This window comes from Balearica regulorum, chromosome 1, assembly GCF_011004875.1.
Source record: "Balearica regulorum gibbericeps isolate bBalReg1 chromosome 1, bBalReg1.pri, whole genome shotgun sequence".
Lineage (NCBI taxonomy): Eukaryota > Metazoa > Chordata > Aves > Gruiformes > Gruidae > Balearica > Balearica regulorum.
The window spans coordinates 82031889-82051553 of NC_046184.1; the positions used below are offsets into that span (position 1 = coordinate 82031889).

General features: G+C 37.6%; 1 protein-coding gene across 1 annotated transcript in view; it reads left to right on the forward strand.

Annotated features, from left to right (window-relative positions):
- Nucleotides 1-19665, forward strand: part of ANO2 (anoctamin 2) — a 200244-nt gene that overhangs the window by 83295 nt on the left and 97284 nt on the right. The window contains exons 13-14 of the mRNA XM_075761415.1: nucleotides 2384-2466; nucleotides 16857-16940. Of these exons, the coding sequence (XP_075617530.1) occupies nucleotides 2384-2466; nucleotides 16857-16940 (167 nt within the window). The remainder of the gene's footprint in view (nucleotides 1-2383; nucleotides 2467-16856; nucleotides 16941-19665) is intronic.

The following is a 19665-nucleotide window of genomic DNA, read 5'->3' on the forward strand; positions in this document are numbered from 1 at the left end:
TCCAAAATAAATATTATTTTAGCATCAGCAATGCAATGTACAAAGCAAAATGTTGATATATCCTTGCACTAAGATAAATTAGAATCTGTAAAGGAACAGAAATGAACAACAAGTTCCGTATGCAATGCTTTTTAAAAAGGCATGTAAGAATAACAAAATTCTTTCTGAGCTGTAGCCCCTCTCCAAAAGCTGTTTCCCACAGATTGGAAAAGTCTGTTCTTGGGACCATGATAACTGAGCTTGTCAGTGCAAGAAAATACAGCCGTCATATACAAAGAACAGCAAAGTGAAATAAAGTATCCTTTACTAACTCTGCCCAGCTTGCCTATTAAGTATTAGATTACACCAGATTTTGCTGCCTTACTACTAGGAGACTGTACTGGTTTTATCTAGAGCTCATTCTGTTGAATGACAGATCTCATTTACACACCTAATCATCTGCCCTTATAGTATCTTGAGTAAAGGTTGCCTGAATGTTTTTCTGTAGGATATAGTATAATGATGTGGAAACTGGCATGTCTTATTACTTACAATTGTATACTTAAGAGAGCAAAGTCTGGTAATTAAAGCTGGCTTCATTTCATAATGGTGTTGAGCATAGGAAGTCTTTCATCCTGCTGGCCTTCTCCCATTCCGTAAAAGGCAGATGACTTTCTATGGTTAGTATCTTGAAGGGAATAGTGCTTTTACTAGCTGATCTTGATGCCTCATAAGGTATCTTTGTGATTCCAGCAACACTGTTTGCAAATGACCATATTCACAAAATACAGATTAATGCCTAACTAATTGTGCTTAATGTTAATGGTGTTCTGGGATGCTGAATTTCAGCTGTCAAGATGTGTTTATTAGAAGGACAGTAGAATATAATGAGGCTGTTTTTCTACTAGTGTAAATCAGTGCAAACTTGCTGATTTCAGAACAGCTTCTTCATCTAGCCAAATAAGTTCTTACAGAGCTAAATGTGGAACTGACTTTCTGAATAACAGGAAAAAATGCAATGAGTAATAGCACCCTATAAAATAACCAAATGTTTTTGTATTTAGGATATCTAAAACCCCTTGAGTTTTCAAAACATGCTAAATATAGTTTTTATATGTCCTCTCCTCTGTAAGGAAGGAACAGAGGTAGCAACTTAATGTCTGGATTTACTTTCAGTCTGGTCTTTAAATGATATTCATTGCTTACATTATGAGAGGATACCTGTGCAAAAAATATTTACAGCTAACTTTTGGAATAGATCTGTCTTATAAGAGTCAGGTTATTTTAACAGTAGTCTAACTTCTCCCAGTGTTATCTTACAGCTCACAGCAAGTGTAGATGCAGTCAAAGGAAGCTGGATCTAATTCTCCACTGTTGTGTGTCTTGTGGAGCTAACGGCAAGATGTTCAAAGTGATGAAAATACTGCTGTGATGTAACAATGCTTTTACAATCCCCTTTTCACCAAAGGTGAAATGAAGCATAAGAAAATGGAAAGCAGTGCCCTACAGTTGTTTATAGGTATAGCTTTTATTGGTATAGTGTGGTTTTTTAGTTGGTATATACCCGTTTAGTATTGATGTACAGTCATCTGAAAATAGGTGTCTACAAGTCAAGAGTAAGAAGTGCTATTTCTAATAAATCTCTAAGTCCGTAAATCATGAACAGCTAGGCAAAGGGCTATCTAGAGGAAACAGCAATTATAAAAGGATGGTCAGGAGACTGTAAATATGAGACACCAGTGCAACATCTGTTCCTTCATATTAAGGAAAAAGGAAAAGTAGGAGACTGAACTACTGGCCAGTCCTCTAGGCCAAAATCACTGTGTCTCTGCAGGGCAAAAATATTCAAATATACCACTGTACTATATTTCAAAAGAACATTATTTTCTACGTATTCCTGAGTGTCTTAGTTTAGATATAGTTATCAATGACTTATTTCCGTAGCAGGCTACACCTACCTTCACATGTTTGTGACTGATTAGAAACACTGAAACAGCAAAATCCGTCCAATTAGAGTGTTACAGATTAATATTTAGACCTAGATTTGGTTTCATTATATTCTTTGTATTCATGAATTATAGAATGACTCTTGGTAATTAAGAGAGATGATGTTCTTGGGGTGGATATCAGCAGATATGGTTTCAGTTCCAGTCTCTGACAAGAACTTACCAATGCCTTTGGGCAATCCATGTTGTATCTTTCTGTATTTTATTTGAAAAAGACAGTAATTATTGTTTCCATGCTTTGCTTGTGTTCTTTCTTTAAAATTGGGCCTGGGGCTGTTTCTTACTGCTTATTTATGAAAGGCCTAGTACAATGGGATTCAAATATCGTTTGGGGCTTATAAGTAACACATTCACCATAGTGCATTGGATTTATAATTTTTTATTTTTTTTTTTTAAAGCTACTATGTTTCTTGAACAATGGAAGCGTTTGCAGATGAGATTGAGTTACTTCTGGGATCTAACTGGACTGGAGGAAGAAGAGGTAAGTTTCCTCTCCCTGTGCTAATTTACTGTGTAAATTATTTTATATCTGAAGATATGCATTGATATTTAGATTTCTCATGAGTGTTCTCCAGTGCAATGCAGTTCATAGCTGGTTTTTAAATTACTATAAGTGATAAAGTTTTGAGTACCAATGTATCATTAAAGAAATCATCACCTATATCTTACTGGTCAGCACTCTGATTTTAATAATTAATGTTGAAAAGGATTATAAGATAGCGGCAGATCATTCTTTGCTAAGAATGCCCATATGCCCTTGTACAGAGTGCAATAACAGAAAGGTACAGAATACCTTGTCATGTAGATGCTACATCATTATGTATAACAAAAAAAATCTCAGTGACAATGATTGTAACATGTCAGGATAACATAAATAATATTTGCATCTAGGTCTGTGCTGCATCTGTGATGCCTTAGGTTTGACATCCTGAGCTCTAGGTACTCACCCACAGAGCTGTTGCAAGCACCAAATGGAGTTGTTTTCTTGAGAACAACTTTGAAGTGCTTTGCAATCAGCTCATGGGGCTTCTAGCTGTACCTGAGTTCACCAAAAAGTGAGACATATGTGTTTATTAGTATTTACAATGTCTCTAAATTTGTTTTTTTGTTCTGTTCTAAGGCATTGTTTCACATGGCCTATGGTCTATTTAAATTACTGACTTTCACCAGAGAATTAATTTCTAACTCTGACTGAAGAAAGTGTAGTTACTAGCCCTAAATATCATACTAAGAACAGGTAAACTTTGGAGCTTCCATTACATATCCCCTAGCAATAGATGCTGATGTGGCTCTAGAACAGGGTCATATTCAATAATTCAGAATTGCAGCAATTAGATTCTCTTTTGTCTTTAATGGTGAGCCGAGTACCTGTATGGAACAATTCAGTGTGCCTTGCTCTCTTCATTGACTTAATAAAATGTGGTCAGGTTCCTGGAAGGTGAGTTGTAGGCCTACCTTGGTTTGGTAGGAGGATTCAAATCCATGTTTTCATGTTCTGGCACAGTTCCTTAAATAACAGACCACATACAAGCCTCCAGTCCTGTTACTTGAACTTAGTTCAAACAGGCTGTGGAGTGCAAATAAACTAGAAGAAATGTAAGCTGACACCGTGAACTTTATGATGTAGCGTGGTGATGATGTTACTCCACTTTTGTCTATTTCTCAGATAAGAATCATTGGATAAAACGAAAAAATAACCCTGAGAACACACAGCAGACTCCAGTAGTCCTCTTCCGTCACTATCCCAAAATGCAGCCTTTAGCAATGTCTTTAACATAAGGGACCTCCCAAGTATTCCTGTACTGATGACTTGACTACAACCTCCCTATTTTGCCTCAGGTTTCTCAGCTTTTTCACTACTCTCTATCCAGTTATAAAGTGGATGATGCTCACAGTATAACCCAGTACTCACAGTTTATAAGTTGTGATGCAAACCAAGTGCATCAGCACATCAGAAATTACTGCTTGTCCTATGTGGAATGTCATATTGCTACCTGGGAGAACAGCAATTTTATACTAATTACAGTACAAACTGAGTGACTGGAGAGCAAACTCCTGGCTCTGCAGCATACTTGATGAAACCACTAGATTTTACTGAATTTCAAGCTCATCACTTGCAGTACAAAATGCTAAGGTTTAGCTCAATATTTGCAAAATGCTGTGAAGGAATCTATAGATTTGTGAGGTGCTGTGATGAAGAGCTCTGAAGCGGTAAAAGTTTGTGGACAGGAACTGTGGGATCAGAAAGAATCCCTTTTTTATGACAAATGCAGGAGTGCCAGACACATCTCAGCACAAGTTGAAGAATTAGGATTGTAGAATCATAAAAATAAGACTGAAATAGACCTTGAGGGGCCATCCCTTGTGCATGATAGGATCAACTCTACTTAAATCATTATGAAAAGATGTTTGTCTAATTTGTTCTTAAATAAATCCAGCAGTGGAGATTTCATTTCCTTCCTAGGCAATCTATTCTAATACTTATCTATCCATACTGCTAATAAGCTTTTCCTAGTGTCTAACTTAAATATCTTTGCTAAATGTTCATTTTTTTTCCTTATTCTTTCTTTCAGAGATAAAGAGTTTATCTCTGTCCTCTTTTCAGGAAAATTCAACATAATATCCTATCTCTCTGTCACCTTTTTTTTTTAAGATGAACTAGCTCCTGCTCTTTCAGTCTCTGTTCTTAAATAATTTTCTAGATGTCTGTTCATTCTTGTTCCCTTCTGAACATTTTCTAGTTCATCCAGCTGTTCCTTGAAGAATAATGCTCATCATGGACCTGTCTCTTGCCCTGACATCTTACGCAAAAGCCATGCACCACATCATTTTCTGTCAGCTCTTGGTACTTCAGCAAAAATGCAAAAGTTAGATGAGGTTTTTTTCACCTTTTATCCATTAGATTAATAAAAATGAAGATAAATTTGTCTGTAAGACAGATACTGGCATCATGTTTCAGTGGTGGTGAAGTCTTTACAAATGTTGAAAATGACGTTGTAAAATGGAAAATTGTGTCTGATCAGGTTAGGCCAGAAGGAGCTAGCAGTGGAATGCACAGGATCACTTAACAGAGCAAGAAGGAAAGGGATAGAAGGTTTAACAGTTTTAAGACTAGATGAGGTTAAGTTATTTAGTCTTATCAATTTCTTTAGAAAGGAAAGTTACAGAACCAAAACAGGGAGTAAAACAACCATAAAAGTTGAAGAGGTGAGAAGTATATTATTTTGAGAATTATACCAAGATAAATGCCTTCAGTGTAATTTTTGTGGACTCTTGACTACAAAATTTTCAGCAAAATTACTTTCTTTAAACACACTGGGCCAAATCTTTTGCTTCAAAAACATCACATGAGATTAATTTAGTCCATTTATTTGTAAATATTTTGGCAACAGCAGTCTGAGAAAGCAGACTCCCTAAGGCTTGCATGCATCTTTGCAGCTGGCAGCTGTACAGACTTAGAGGATTTGCGTTTGTACATCTGAAATCCGCAAAAATAATAGGTAGCATTGGGTACTAGACTATAAAATAGATAATTGTGTTGAAAAGCAATTGGCCAACTGATAACTAAATAGAAGGGGGAAAGAAGACACACAGACATGAAAACTGACAAAGACTTGGAAATACCATGAAGAAGCACTCATTGTGTCCTGCCACAGATACATGTTTGTGTAACCTAATCAACCAGGTTGTGCATTTGCTTGTTTTTCAGTTCATGTAATAAGGGATATAGCCATCAATAAAGCAAGGGTAGAGGTGGGAGAATCCTTACCCTCTTCTACTTGTGAAGGAGATGGTGAAGAAATACTGAGGGACTCTAATTAATGATGTGGGGAGTAGAAAATATTGACCTCCCATGAATCTTCAGAAATTGTATTTCTAGGACCCAGGATGTTCCTGCTTTAGGTTTTCTGGGTGGAAGATACTTTACCAACAGTCCTGTGTAAACTGAAATAGAAATGCAATTATAGAAGACAAAAGCTTAGAATTTGGTGCAGAACTCGGAAGAATAAATGGACAGAAAGTCCACACTAACTGAAAAGCCAACGAGTGGAGGTCTTGTTATTGTTCGAATATTCATGCTGTTATACTGTTTCAGTACAACAAAGAGGAACTTAGTTGTCTGTCTTCATTGGGAACATGTCTGGTAAGCTACAATTTCAAGATAAAATCCTGTGCTTTCTAAAGTATTTGCAAACTTTTTCTAGCAAACTCTAATTCCCAAAGTCTCATTCCTCCTTTTGCTATTTAATGACTTTAAAAAAAAAGTTATAGAACCTTTAAGGGAAGACTTTAAGATACCCTGAGTTAAGATAAAGTAATAAGGAAGATAGATTGAATAAAACAGAATTAAATAGCAAACAGACTTGGTAACATTAAATATGACTACAGATATATCACATTCTCTCCTAAATTGATCATTGTTTAACTTGATCTTCTCTACTACATTTTCAAAATTTTTTTGTGATCTGTTTAATATGATGTTTTCAGCTTGTCTTCCACCTTGAAAATCATAGGAGCAGACTCCTTTTCTGTAGTTCTAATATTGTCTACTGAAACAGGCAGTATAAGACATTTTTGTTTGCTGAAAAATTGGAGGAGTGAAAAGCAGACTGTAATAAAATAACTGTATTCACAGCGTAGTCCTCTTGGGAAAAAAATATCAGTAATGGTAAAAGGGGAATGTCTAGCTGCAATATTTTGTGTTGTCTCAAATCTCTGCTTTCATCCTGACTACTTCTCAGGTTTCTTGTGCCAGTGCGATCCTCGTTTTGCGTTATTTTCCCCAGATGCATTATCTCACATTTTTCCCATGCCTGTTCTTATTTTCTTGTTGGGCCCATGTTTCCAAATACTTTTTATCTCTTTGTATGTTTTTTTTTACTACCTTTTCTTGGGTTTCATCACTCCTTCCAGTGAATCTTCTGTTACCTTCATTAAATTCCTGTTAACACTAATTATTTAATGATCCTAGGATAGCCCCAATCTTCTGAACAAGTCCTTTCAACATTAGATTTAAGTGCTATGTTTAGGAGGATAAGAGTTTTATTAGGATACTTGGGGAAGGAATGTTGAAAAACGGATGTTATACCTCAGGCCTTAAGGGAAACTGCTTAGTACCGGCTGTTGCTCCATTAACAAATTGCACATGAAGGCACATTTTAAACATGTTTTAATTTTTAAACTATATGAACCAATGCAGGTGATAATTCCTTTGCTTGCCAAGAAGTTGATAAAGATACATTTGCATTTTTTTCATTGCAAGTCTGTTGATTCAGAGATGTGCCACAATATGCTAGGGGTCTAGTAAATATTCCTTTTATTTCTTTTCTGCCAGACATATCAACAGACTTTCATTTCCTTTCTTTTATTTCTTTTCTGTTATAATGACCTCCTGTGTCCACTCCAGGACTGAATTGTCCTTTTCCACTAAGAGTCTCGCAAACCCTATCTGCCCTTACCAGGTCCCCCAAAGTCATAGTACTCCCTCTCCTAGCTCTCTCATACAAAGGTCTCTTAGAAACCATTTTTTTTCCTCACTCCATTTTTCCTCCCCTCTGCCCTCCTCTGTGGCACCTAACAAGACCAGTGTTCCTGTGCACTGAAGATGTCTTGAGCTGATTCAGTAATAGGTAAATTAAACACACTGACAGCCTCCAAGATTAAGCTGCTATTGGTGTTAACAAGGAGATCAGAGTCTGGTCCTAGTTCAGGCAGTTGCTCCAGGAACCTCAGCACCACATCACCATGTATTCTCTTGTGTGGGGAAAGAACTTTCTTTTTTAAGAAAATAAGCTTTTTCTTTTAAATTTAAAATGCATTTTACATTTACTTGTGTGTGTGAATGGAGGCTGCCATTTTTTTAGCCCCAACTGCATATGTAAATAACGTGGAAATGTGTTAAGAAACTCTTATGTTAATGAACTAGAATAAAGGGGTCTAAATGTCATTTGTTCTTCTGTAAAGTCTTTTATTGCTAGGTCATTGTGTGTCATTGAAGTGTCATTGACATAGGAAGATTAATCAATACTAAAATGAGATGGAAGGAGAAGTAGCTCTTCTCTCAATCTAAACCCAATGGAAGTTATTTCTAAAAGTACTTTTGAACTTTGGAAAGGCTTTTAAAATTTAAGAATAATACTTTGTGCTATTGTTTAATTAAAGCCAAAATTGACAGTTTAAAATGAATGCAGAGTTTCAGAACTCATCATATTTCCACAGTCAGCATTGTTTCCTATTCTTTAGTTTTGCTCTTTTTAATATTTCCTTCATTTTCACATGCATATAGACACTTATGAGTAGTGAAACATTATTGCAAACTTATGCTATAAAAACTCTCCCACATTACACCTATATCAAATATGTAATTATGTGGTGTGAGACAATGTTTTATTGATACGAGTTTCAAATGGCCTTGCTTTATTTATTACTTTCCAAGAGCACGTAAGTGTGTGGTTTTTTCTAGATTCATCCACACTTCTCTGGGTCAGAGCTATAGAAAGAATTCTAACCCTTTGAAAACATAAGCACTTTTTTTTTATTCTGGATCTTGACTTCAAATCAGTAAAACACTACTGACTTTTTAGATCTCATCTTCCTGCTTCCATCCTACTTTGCTACTTCTATTGCAAGATTAAATTTCTTCTAGGCAGTGTAGAAAGTTTTCGCCTTTTTTGTGTGTAGGTTTGTGTGAAAAGCTTCTGATCTGTAGCTTGTCCATTAATAGTTCATTACACAATAAAGAAATTCTCACTATCTCTGAATGTATGCCTATCACAGCATTTTCAAATTTGAGTACATTAAGGTAGACATCTTGACCTGAGATTTTCAAAGGAGTCTGAAGTTTAGACATCTAGATTCCCTTGGCTCTTCCACAGAAGGTGGGTGACCAACCTCCTTAGACAGAACTAATGCATCCAAAATCTAAATTCAGGCACCTGAGCTATGTGGCACAGTTTTGAGATGAAAATGAAACCCCTTTCTCTCACTTTAATGGGGGATGTGATTCTCTCTTTTCTAAAATTCATCGGTTTTTCTGAGGTGGTTATGTATGCATTTATTTACCTCAGTTTATAAAATTAAGAGTCTAGGGTTTTTGGATTTTGTTGTTTATTTTTTTGTTGGGTTTGGGGTTTTTTTCATCTTAATATATTGGCCATGTTATTCTCTGAAATCTTTGGTTGGAAGATCTAGACTCACAGGGTGAAGCTGCATAAAATGCCTCAATAGTTCACTGATACCACTAGGTAGAGATCCCCTCCTTACTTTTATGCTACAGTACTCTAGTGTCTCATCCGTCACCTGAACCTACTGACTAAGCCTGAGGAGAAGTAATTGCAGAAATGAAGTGGGCAGTGTTTGTGGTGGAGGGGACCAATTAATTAGATAAGTTTTCACATAGTATAATCAGGGCATTGTGCAGGGGAAGTGAAGAATGTGTGGGTTGGGAAGACTCTTTTAGCTATGGTGACCCATTAAATCAGTTCATCTGTATCATGCAACTTCATTTATAGATTGCAGCTGCATAGCAGCCTAAGCCAATCTAACTCCACACAACTGTGGTGCTACTATCCCAACCATGCAATCTTGTTCTTCCTCTGACATGCGTGCTGGCAATCACACAAGTGAGTGTTGAACAGTTCAGACAGCTGATACAGCTGAAGGGTAGCCGGTGGTGTGAGGGGTAGGAGTTTTTATCCTGGTCATACCATGCAGCTGGTGTCCATGTAAGGACAGAAATGGAAATGTGTGGCTAGTGCAAGGTGAAATTGAGTCTGAGAGTATGGGAACCCAGGCTTAGATTGGCTTATGCTGCTGTGAAACTCAAGCCATTAAACTCAAGCCTCAAGTATAAAAGCATTTGACTACAAATTCAACATTCATGTTTGCTTCAAATAAGTTGTTTTCATGAACATTCCTGACTGTAAATCCAGTCATTGGGATATTTATGGGAAACAATTAAAAGAGGCACTGGTATGGCTGAAACAAATTAATAAAGACTGAACAAATATTTATGGTCAAAGATAGATTTTTAGTTCAGATTAGCTAAAGCATCTGTATTTCTCCACATTAGAGATAAGCCAGTGCTCCAATCTGGATCATAGTTCAACTTGAAAAGTTCACAAAGTTTTGGAAAGACAGTGGTTAGTGAGAATATACACCTTCTGGAACCAGATAATTCTGGATATTATAAGGCTTTTGTTAGCTTGGCTCTGATATAGGTACTTTAAGATGTTTTAGGAAGTGTACCTTAAAATGCTATTTAGAGTCCCATTACTTTTACCTAATAAGCCAGGTTGCCTGTAAGTCATGGATTCCAGGTGCACAGAGGCTGAAAGAAAGAAAACTCCAGGGAAATCAAAATACAGAAATATCATAAATAGCCAGTGGTGAGAAAATACTATTTCATAAACAAAAATCTGATCTAATATTACCTGGAAGAGAGTTTCCTGTGTGGCAGAAAAACTGGGCTATTTATGAGGCATCCTTATTAAAATGGGAGACACTTCGAGATCTGGCATGCTAGAAACATTCTTACCTTATATTCACTTATCTATCTCTGGTAAGGGCAAGATAGGGAAATTAATACCATTTGCAGCAGTTCTATCTATGGGATTGATGTAAGTACTGTGCTGTAAGTTTGATTTAGCATTCAACTTTGACAGCTACTTGCTGTCTAAAATGGATCTAAAATTGATGATCTTTGACAAGCTATTTGCCTCTTTCATGCATCAGTGACCTTCTCTTTCAGCCTTCTCTTTAAGTTTCTTGGGATTACCGTGGCGTATAACATGCAATATGTAACCTTGGACCAGTGTCAAATTCAAGGCCCAGTGTCTCATGATTTCAATATTGCTTAGAAGAAAAACACCTTGTCTTAGTTGGAGAAAATTGTTGGTTTCTAACCTTGCTAATTTGTAGGATATTTTATCTTGAGACCATAATGTTATGATTTGTGAAACAGCTATTTTAGATCAAATTTAAAGGGTTTTGCAGTGTTTATTGTATTTCTTTTTGTGAGCGCTACATATCTGTAATCCATCCAAAGTACACTCAATCTTATATATTGACAGAGAAAAATGTCCATAAACACTCTCCCCCAAAGAGTGCCTCCACAGTCAAGTGTTCCCACTGTTACATATTATCAGACCAAAAAAAAGAGAACAGTCCCCAAAGGGGATACAATCCATTCTTTAAGAACATTTCTTTGGAGAAGGGGTTCTATGCTTATATAGTGGCTAAAGTGATAGGGTCCTAGTCCATAACTCTGACTACTCGATACTACCGTAGGACAACTGAAAACAATAAATGTGACAGTGATATGCACAGACACTACATTTTCTAGAGTCCAGGTAATATTTTATCAAAGTTAGAGCAATAAGGTAAGCTGGAAGTCATTCCACTTACAAGCTGGGCGATGCCCCACTTTAATGGGCTAGCATCCAACTTCACAGCTGGGTTTCTTCTTTATGTTTGACAGCTCATTTGTTTCAGGAATGACTTATCATGCAGTAGAATAAATAATTTTAAGTAAAATTTTCAATACCATAGTTCAAGAGACATCTGGCTTCACTGAATTCCACTTAGTGATGCAGGAGTATTTAAATGGATTGAATTTGAATTGAATAACAAACAAAAATAAATGTTGCTTTATTCTGCTACAGTTACCCACAAAATGGGATATTTTGACATTGGAATGGCAGCATGTAGTTTTTTGGTCTTAAAGGCACTTAAAAATCTGAGGCCGTATTTTAAAATTTAGTTTTGAAGGTAATATTCCAAAGCACTACTACTGATCTTGCTCTATGGGAGCAAACAAAGACATTAGATCAATCGATCAATCAATCGATCTATCTATCTGGCAAATATATTTCCATAAGATATCTTATGGGTTCTTTTGTTTTGAGTACTTCAGTTTTATGCTGCTTTACAATACCTTTGATAGCTGAGTTCCTATGTACTTGTACGGTGACTTTTGTCTTTTAACATCCCTAAACTTGTAATGTTAGATGACTTATTCAAGCTTTTGTTTAAATTTTACATAAATCAAATTTATTGTGCAAGTGATCTGGTCTAAAAAGATTGCAAAAATCTACCAGTAATCCCTTCATACGTGCTGAGATATAAAAGTACTTTTCCTTGGATGAACATCCCATTACTAGGACAGTCTAAACAGATCGTTGGTGTGAATGACAATCTCTTCCTCAGAGTTCTCCTCCTGCTACCCACTGTGTCATCATCATCATAAGTAGAGGGTTTAGTTCTTGATTTGCAATAATTAACCCTCTTGCAGCAGAGAACAGCTGGGCTCTCTGTTCTGTTCATTCCAAGTTTCCATCTTGATTTGGGACAGCAGCTGGGTCATTCTGGTTCTCATTTGTGGAAACTTTCCCTCCTACCAGTGTGCACTGCTTTGCTGTTCAGCGTATTTAGATAAGGCTGTTCAATGAACAGCATTTCTTTGACTTTCCTTAAAGTGTAAAAAAGAAGCAGTAGGCTGGCTTATTTTTTACTGATAACTCCTTTGGTCTTTTAATCTGGGATAGTTTCTAAGGTTCTATTTTTTCTTAGCAACCTACATGTGTTTGTCACGCATGCTTTGTAAAATTCTTCCTAAATCAAAGAGAAATTAAGGAGAGATCAGTTCATGTTATATATTCTTATCAAACTGGATCATTACCTAAACAGCCTTAATATGCAATGTATAGTGGATACACATGTTGTATGTTTGAGGCAAATCCTGGAGACCATTCTCAGGGAAAATTCCCACTGACGTCAATGTGAGTTTTGTCTGAATAAAAATTTCATGATTTAGCTCTTTGTTTTCAGGATGGGAATTATCGTTTTCTACTCTGAGCACTCATTTGGCCTCAAAGTACCTTGGCTCACATGGTTTTCAATAAGTGTCTGGCAGCTGTACTGGCAAACTTCCAGCATCGTGGGATTCATATTTATCCCTACATGGACATTTGGCCTTCTTCAAGTCATCACAACTATTTCTAGCTTATTGTCCTAAGTGTAGAACTCTTCCCATTTTCAGACAAAGAATTGATTCTGAATCACACTCTTTTTACAGTAGAGTGGAATTGTCCTTCACATCCATGTATATATATGATCAGGATCAAGTATCTCTAAATCTGCATTGTAAAGAAATGTTTCATGCAATATACTTATAAAAAGAATATATAGATACATGCATTCCAGGAGGCGCTGTGGTCTGTTCAGTGAAGGGTAAGATGACTTGGCAGATTCAGTGAAGAGAGATCAACTAATTTGCCAATCCAGATGTAGGTGTAGAAATGCAGTAAAAGGACATTGAAGTGTCCTAGTACAAAAACTAAATGTGACCAGATTTGAACAGAATATGCACTCAAAGCAAAACTGTCAATAGCAAAAAAGTCAGTTACAGTAGAATGTTTTGCTTGGCATTTTATTTTCTCATCCTGTTTCCTTTCAAGCCAATTTTCAAAAGTTGCTCTGACCTCTGACAGCTGCCCTGGTGTCCCAGAATGCTTTGCTTAGTAGAAAAGAAGAAAAAAGGAAGAAAGCCAATTCAGCTTTGCAGGTGGTCCTGTAGTATGATCACATCTCCTCAGTTTCTTACAGCTTCATTTATCTCATTTCCCTACTTTCATCAAGCTGTCTCCTCTCATATAGCCGTCCATGCCTGATGCCTTCATCCTTTCTTCATTTAAGTCTAAAGATGTTTCTTCCATCTGACCTCTGAACCTTATCTAAAGAAGCGTGATACAAATCAATGCAAATCAACAAGCTAGTGAAAACTTATGAAACATCAAGATACGTGCATCATAGCATCTTTAAATACTTATTGTTGTATCTTTGTCTTTCCTTTCCTGCTTACCACCATTTTTGCTGCTAAGCAACTTCAGTAATGTCAGACATTACCTGTGTCATTATTTCTTGGAGTTCCATATACACTCATAGCACTTTATAAGTAACAACAACAGTGACCCTTGTGATAAGAAGTGCTATAGTGATTTCTGAACTTCATTCATTGTGGCATTGATTTTTATGTGAGGCATAAGTAATGTAAAAGAACTCTGTGAAACAAAGAGTGTCATGCTTGCAGCCTTAGAACATGTTTTATTAATTTGAATAGCACAGTTTTACAAGTGTAAAACAAGCTGTCATGCTAGCAGTTTCATTATATTTGTTTGGTATAGCATCGTAGTACTAGAGTCTCAGAGGCATAGCTGTACTTGAGCTTTAGAGAAAAAAAGTTCCCTCAAGCCTCCCATGTTAGTACCAGACTCCCTGGGAGCAGTAGAATGCATTTAGAAACCATTTGTGGGACTGCCTTTAGGACAGACATGCATATGACTTGTTCATAGAGTTCTAAAACAGATAAGGAAATATTCATTTAAGGCTGTTATTTAAATGGTAGTGTGCTCACATACCTGTTCAATTTGTCAGGACAACCTCATGATCAGTATAAACAATATACTGGAAAGCTCACTTTGTCTACATACTGATGTGGAACAGAGAGTGCTCAAGATGGTGAACGATGTAGTGAAAATGTTACAGATGATAACAGAAAATAAACAGCATATGTTCCATGCAACCCCTGTTATATTGTCCATGAGAATTTTTTTTTTTTTTTTTAAAGTTTTTATTCTCTTCATGGCTATCAGATACCTTAAAAAGTGTTAGTAAGTCGATTTTGTGACTGGGCTGATAAGCATATGTTCTAATGATAGTGAAGATGTACCACTGAAATGCGTAAGATTGCTGTACTCTTATACTCAGAAGGGGACAGAGGAGTGTAAAATTTTTTAGTTGTGGTGCACTGGCATTTCTGAAAAAGCTCTGAGCATTGAGTGGTTCTCCCATGACATCTCTAAAGTCATTCAACACATCTTTGGCCTGCCTTCCTGTAGAAGCCAAAACTTTGTTTTTAATGTTTCGACACAATTAGAAGAATTTTTTTAGCTAGTTTCTGTGGCAGCAAACAAACAGAATAGATAAGGACTGTTCAGATGTGGTTATTTGTAAAGCACTGCTGATGTTGCTTATACTCTTGCTGTGTTTTACCCCAGCCGGCAGCTAAGCTCCACACAGCTGCTCGCTCACTCCCCCCTGGCAGGATGGGGGGAGAGAATCAGTACAGTGAAAGCGGGAAAATTTGTGGGCTGCAGTAAAGACAGTTTAATAGGTGAAGCAAAAGCCACACACACAAGCAAAGCAAGACAAGGCATTCATTCACCATTTCCCATGGGCAGACAGGTGTTCAACCATCTCCAGGACAGCAGGGTTCCATCACATGTAACGGTTACTTGGGAAGACAAATGCCATCACTCCAAACGCTGCTGCCTCCCCATCCTTCCTCTTCCCCAAGCCCCTTGTATGCTGAACATGACATCATATGGTATGGAATATCCCTTTGGTCAGTTGGGGTCAGCTGTCCTGGCTGTGTCCCCTCCCAACTCCTTGTGCACCCCCAGCCTACTCGCTGGTGGGATGGTGTGAGAAGCAGAAAAGGCCTTGGCTCTGTGTAAGCACTGCTCAACAACAACAACAACATCTCTATATAACAAAAACATCTCTATTATCAACACTGTTTCCAGCACAAATCCAAAACATAGCCCTATACTAGCTACTGTGAAGAAAATTAAATCTATCTCAGCTGAAACCAGGACAATACTATATCTAGTCTTCTTGTCAGGGTTAGCAACCTGTGACACTTGGTACCAAAGAGAACTTGAAGATTTGGAAAAGAAAAATATGATTTGGAAGCAAACCTTGAAAGGTTATTTATAGAGGAAATTGGGCCGGATTCGACCACCCAAGAGAGGCAAGGCAGCTGCAGCTCTGTGCCCCCAGGTCCAACCTGCAGTGTGAGTAAGCATGTATTCCCAGTAGGCATACGTACACAGAGCACATGTATATACCATGCATGTGCATAAATACATGGCCAGCTACACAGATGACACAGACAGACACATACAGCAGACACAAAACCACAGACAGCACAGCAACCTCATCCTGCTTCTCTCCCTGGTTGAGCAGAATGGAGGTCTGCTGGTGAGAATAAATATATGCACATATGTACAATGCAGATCTCCACAGCAGCTGGGCTCACTCAGTCTGCCCAGTTGCTGTCCCTGGAGCCCAGTCTCCCCAGTTGCTGGCACTAGAGGTACAAGCCCACGAGGCTACAGCCCCTCTCCTGTTGCTCACCCACATGTACACCCCTCTGCCTCAGAGCTGGCTGGGACTTCCCTGGTCCCCTTGCAGCCAACCCACTCTGGTCTTGACCTTAAAGAAACACACACACACACACAAAAGTGGGTCTCACCCCTAGAGAACCCCAAACCCTGTGGTCTCTCTGGCAGCTGGCTGGGACTCCCCTGGTCCCTTTCATAGCCAACTCCACCAATGGCTCACCCTTAGAGACTTCAGGAACTTCACCTACTTGCCAGCTGCTCCAGTTTGATCTCCACTAGCGTGTACATGCTCAGTCTCACACTTGTACTTGCTCTAGTTGCTGATGGTCAGACCCCCGTACAGACCCTGTAAACTATTTACATGTGACTGGCCCTTTTTATCCCCTTATCCCTCTATTTTTCCACACTTGTTCCTCCCCAAGTGACCTAGATCCCTCCCTTCCTCACCTTTGGTTCTTCCCCTAAGCATCCCATAATAAGTCCTGTGCAATCCCTAATTGCTCTTCCCCTGCATCCCACAATATATCCCATACCTCTAGGCAGCGATCCCCCTAGTCCAAAAGGTGCTGTGGTGTTAAATCATCTTAATGCCTTGGATCATGAATAAGTGACCAGCACCATTTTTTTTTTTCTTTTTGCTCTTAATCATAATCACATATTTGTTTTGTTTATTTTTTTCCTTTTTCAGGAGCATCCCAGACCAGAGTATGAAACCAAACTGCTGCAGAAAAAGCTGAAAAATAAAAACATGACAGCAGAAAATTCAAATAAAGTAAGATGCAACTTACTCTTTTCACTTACATTTGATTTGTATTTTGCTTTATTGTGATTATCTTTTTGTCTGTCTCTGATGGATAGTTTGCACAAGACACTTTTTGGTGCTCTTAATTAGCATTTTAAGTTGTTTGCTAGGGGTCTGGTGTTATGCAGCCCTGCAGTGCCATTGAAAGGCTTTAAGGTCATCACTTTGCTAGCTCTGCAAAGTAAAGCTTTTGCTTAGGAATATGTTTGACAGGTGGTTCAGCATCTAATTGGTGGAGTGATGAATCATTAGTAACATAATCATCATAGGAATTCTTATAGCAATGACCTAGGATTTCAGTACTTTGTGGACAATAAAGTAAACAGCTTTTATTATAGTTATTTCATTTGCATAGGTAACATTGGCATCTGTAGTCATGTTCCAGTTACGCAGTTGTGCAGTTTTGGTAGCATTTCCAGTATAAATTGAAAAATAATAATTGGTATATCATTTTTACATTGAAGTGTGTTTACGCTTTCTCTGACTATTTCAAACCTAAGAACAAGCACTTTTTTCCCATTGCCCTCTTGTAAAATGCTGAGGTCTATTTCCTAAGCACTTGTAAGTCCCTGTGGACATTGTCCGTTAAGCTTGGTTAAACATTGTTTATTCTGGTATGCCACGTGTGGCAGCAAAGCCAAACCATTCTGAAACCATGTCCAGTTTCCAGGTAGAAGGAAACAGCTTGCTTTGTTTAAATACTGAGAACCAGTATCTGAAGTGGAGAATACTCCAGTTTTCAGGTTTGGTCCAACGAATTTAGCCTTGAAGCTTAACTTAACTATCCCTTTCTTCTGCTGATCACTGTCAAGATTGTTAAGTGAACATTTCATCTCAGTGAGACTGCCTTTCACCTGTTGGGCCCAACTAAACTCCATGGAAGACAACTGAAAGATTCTTAGTTACTTTAATGGTCTTTGGATCTTGCCTGATATGAGTAGGGACTCTGACATAGCACTATGGGGAGGTCTTCCCTTACAAATTAAGTAGTTCTCTAGGCCTTCCAAGTGAGAGATCAAAGATTGTAAAAGACAGATAAAGCAGCTGCTGCCATTCAGCTTTTTCGGACTTAAAGTAAGTGAAATCTGGAAACAAGTCAGTGACTGATGCTGTAAAATATTAGACTTTTGTAGTCATGAGGTAGTGTTAGATGATCCGCTTGCTAAAATGAGACACAGATAAATCACAGCATTATAAATTAGAAATGAATTCAAGGTAGAAGAAAGCAATAAAAATGAGGAACAATGTGAAGATTCAGCACTATAAAAATGTGAAGAACTCCTTTCAGATATCAAGAAGGGAAAGGCTTTCCTTTTTTTTTTTTATCCAGTTACTTTTTGTGCCAATGTATATGGAAAAATAGCACACAGAAAGAAATATTTGCTTAAAGTTTTTGGGGCATCTGCATGCAGACTTTCTCCAATGTCTTTACAGGAGACAAAATCCTATTTTGGAAATTGATGTAGGCATTTTGAACCACAAACTGCAAAAGTGGGAAAAAAATTTTAGTAATATTTAATTCCGAAGTAATTTTGAAAAAAGAGATTTTAGTTCTTGGGTCTTTTAAGTATTTTTTGGAAAAGTTTCCCAGAATCATCTCAATCTCTTTTCCAAACTTCATTAAAAAATAAAGCACTTTAACTGTTTGATGGCAAATGTCACTCAGAGGGAGCAAAAAGTTATTCATATGGCGGAACATTTCATTTGGGTTGGTTAAGGTAAATTTCTAATAAGTGCATTTATTCTGCAACTTACTGCCTACCATCTCTCCCCAAATTACTGAAATATATTGCAAACTTCTGAGCAGTTTTCCATTAGTCAGCATGTTGCTTACTAATTCTGTTGCAATAACTATTGATTTCCCTCAAATCCTTTCCTGCAAACAGCATGTTAGTTCAGATTTGGAAGATGTGTTGCTCAGTGGTTTGTACCTCAATGTGTGATGATATTATAAGGGCAAGAAAAGTTTGTGTGAGACCTGCTGAAGAGGAAAAAGGGCAGTTCTTTGACTGAACTGTTATGTTTAATGTGACTGTGGAAATGTACCATCACATTTTGCTTTGGAAGATCCTGAAAAGTTAGACATTAAAAGTGATGAGTATTTAAGACTGCAATAGTTCTTCTGTCTAATTTTTTGAGGTTTTAATCTTTTCTTTTTCCTCCTTCAGATGGCTGTATGTTATACTCATTGCAAGACCATTAGCTCAGGAGCTTTTGCATGGCAGGTTAATATTAAGGCACAGGTTTCTGTGAGGTCTCTGGCTCGGTACTTCTGTCTTGTTGGGTGGAAGCCAGGGTACAGGACTTTGTCATATGAATAGTGCAGATCTAGTGTCTGGACTTGCATCAAAGTAGAGGTCTCTCTGTAGTTAAAGATTCAGTCCTCCTAATTTCTTGGTTTTGTTGAGTACACAGATGTGTGTGAGGTCTCTGTCTCATCATATCTTGGTTGACAGTCTAATGTCATGGAATAAGTCTCTCTGAAGTTCTCGCCTGAATATTTTTAGCTAACTAGTGTAATTTAAAGGCATCTCTTTTGGGTGTAGCTGGTCAACAACTGTAGCGTGCTGTGTTGATATCAAAGGCCAAGATCTGGCATGACTGCTTAAAACTCCTCATTACTTATCTAATATGAAGTCAGAAGTCTCCAGTTCAGCAGCTGTGGCTTTTTCAGATAGAAATGATGCCAAAGCTG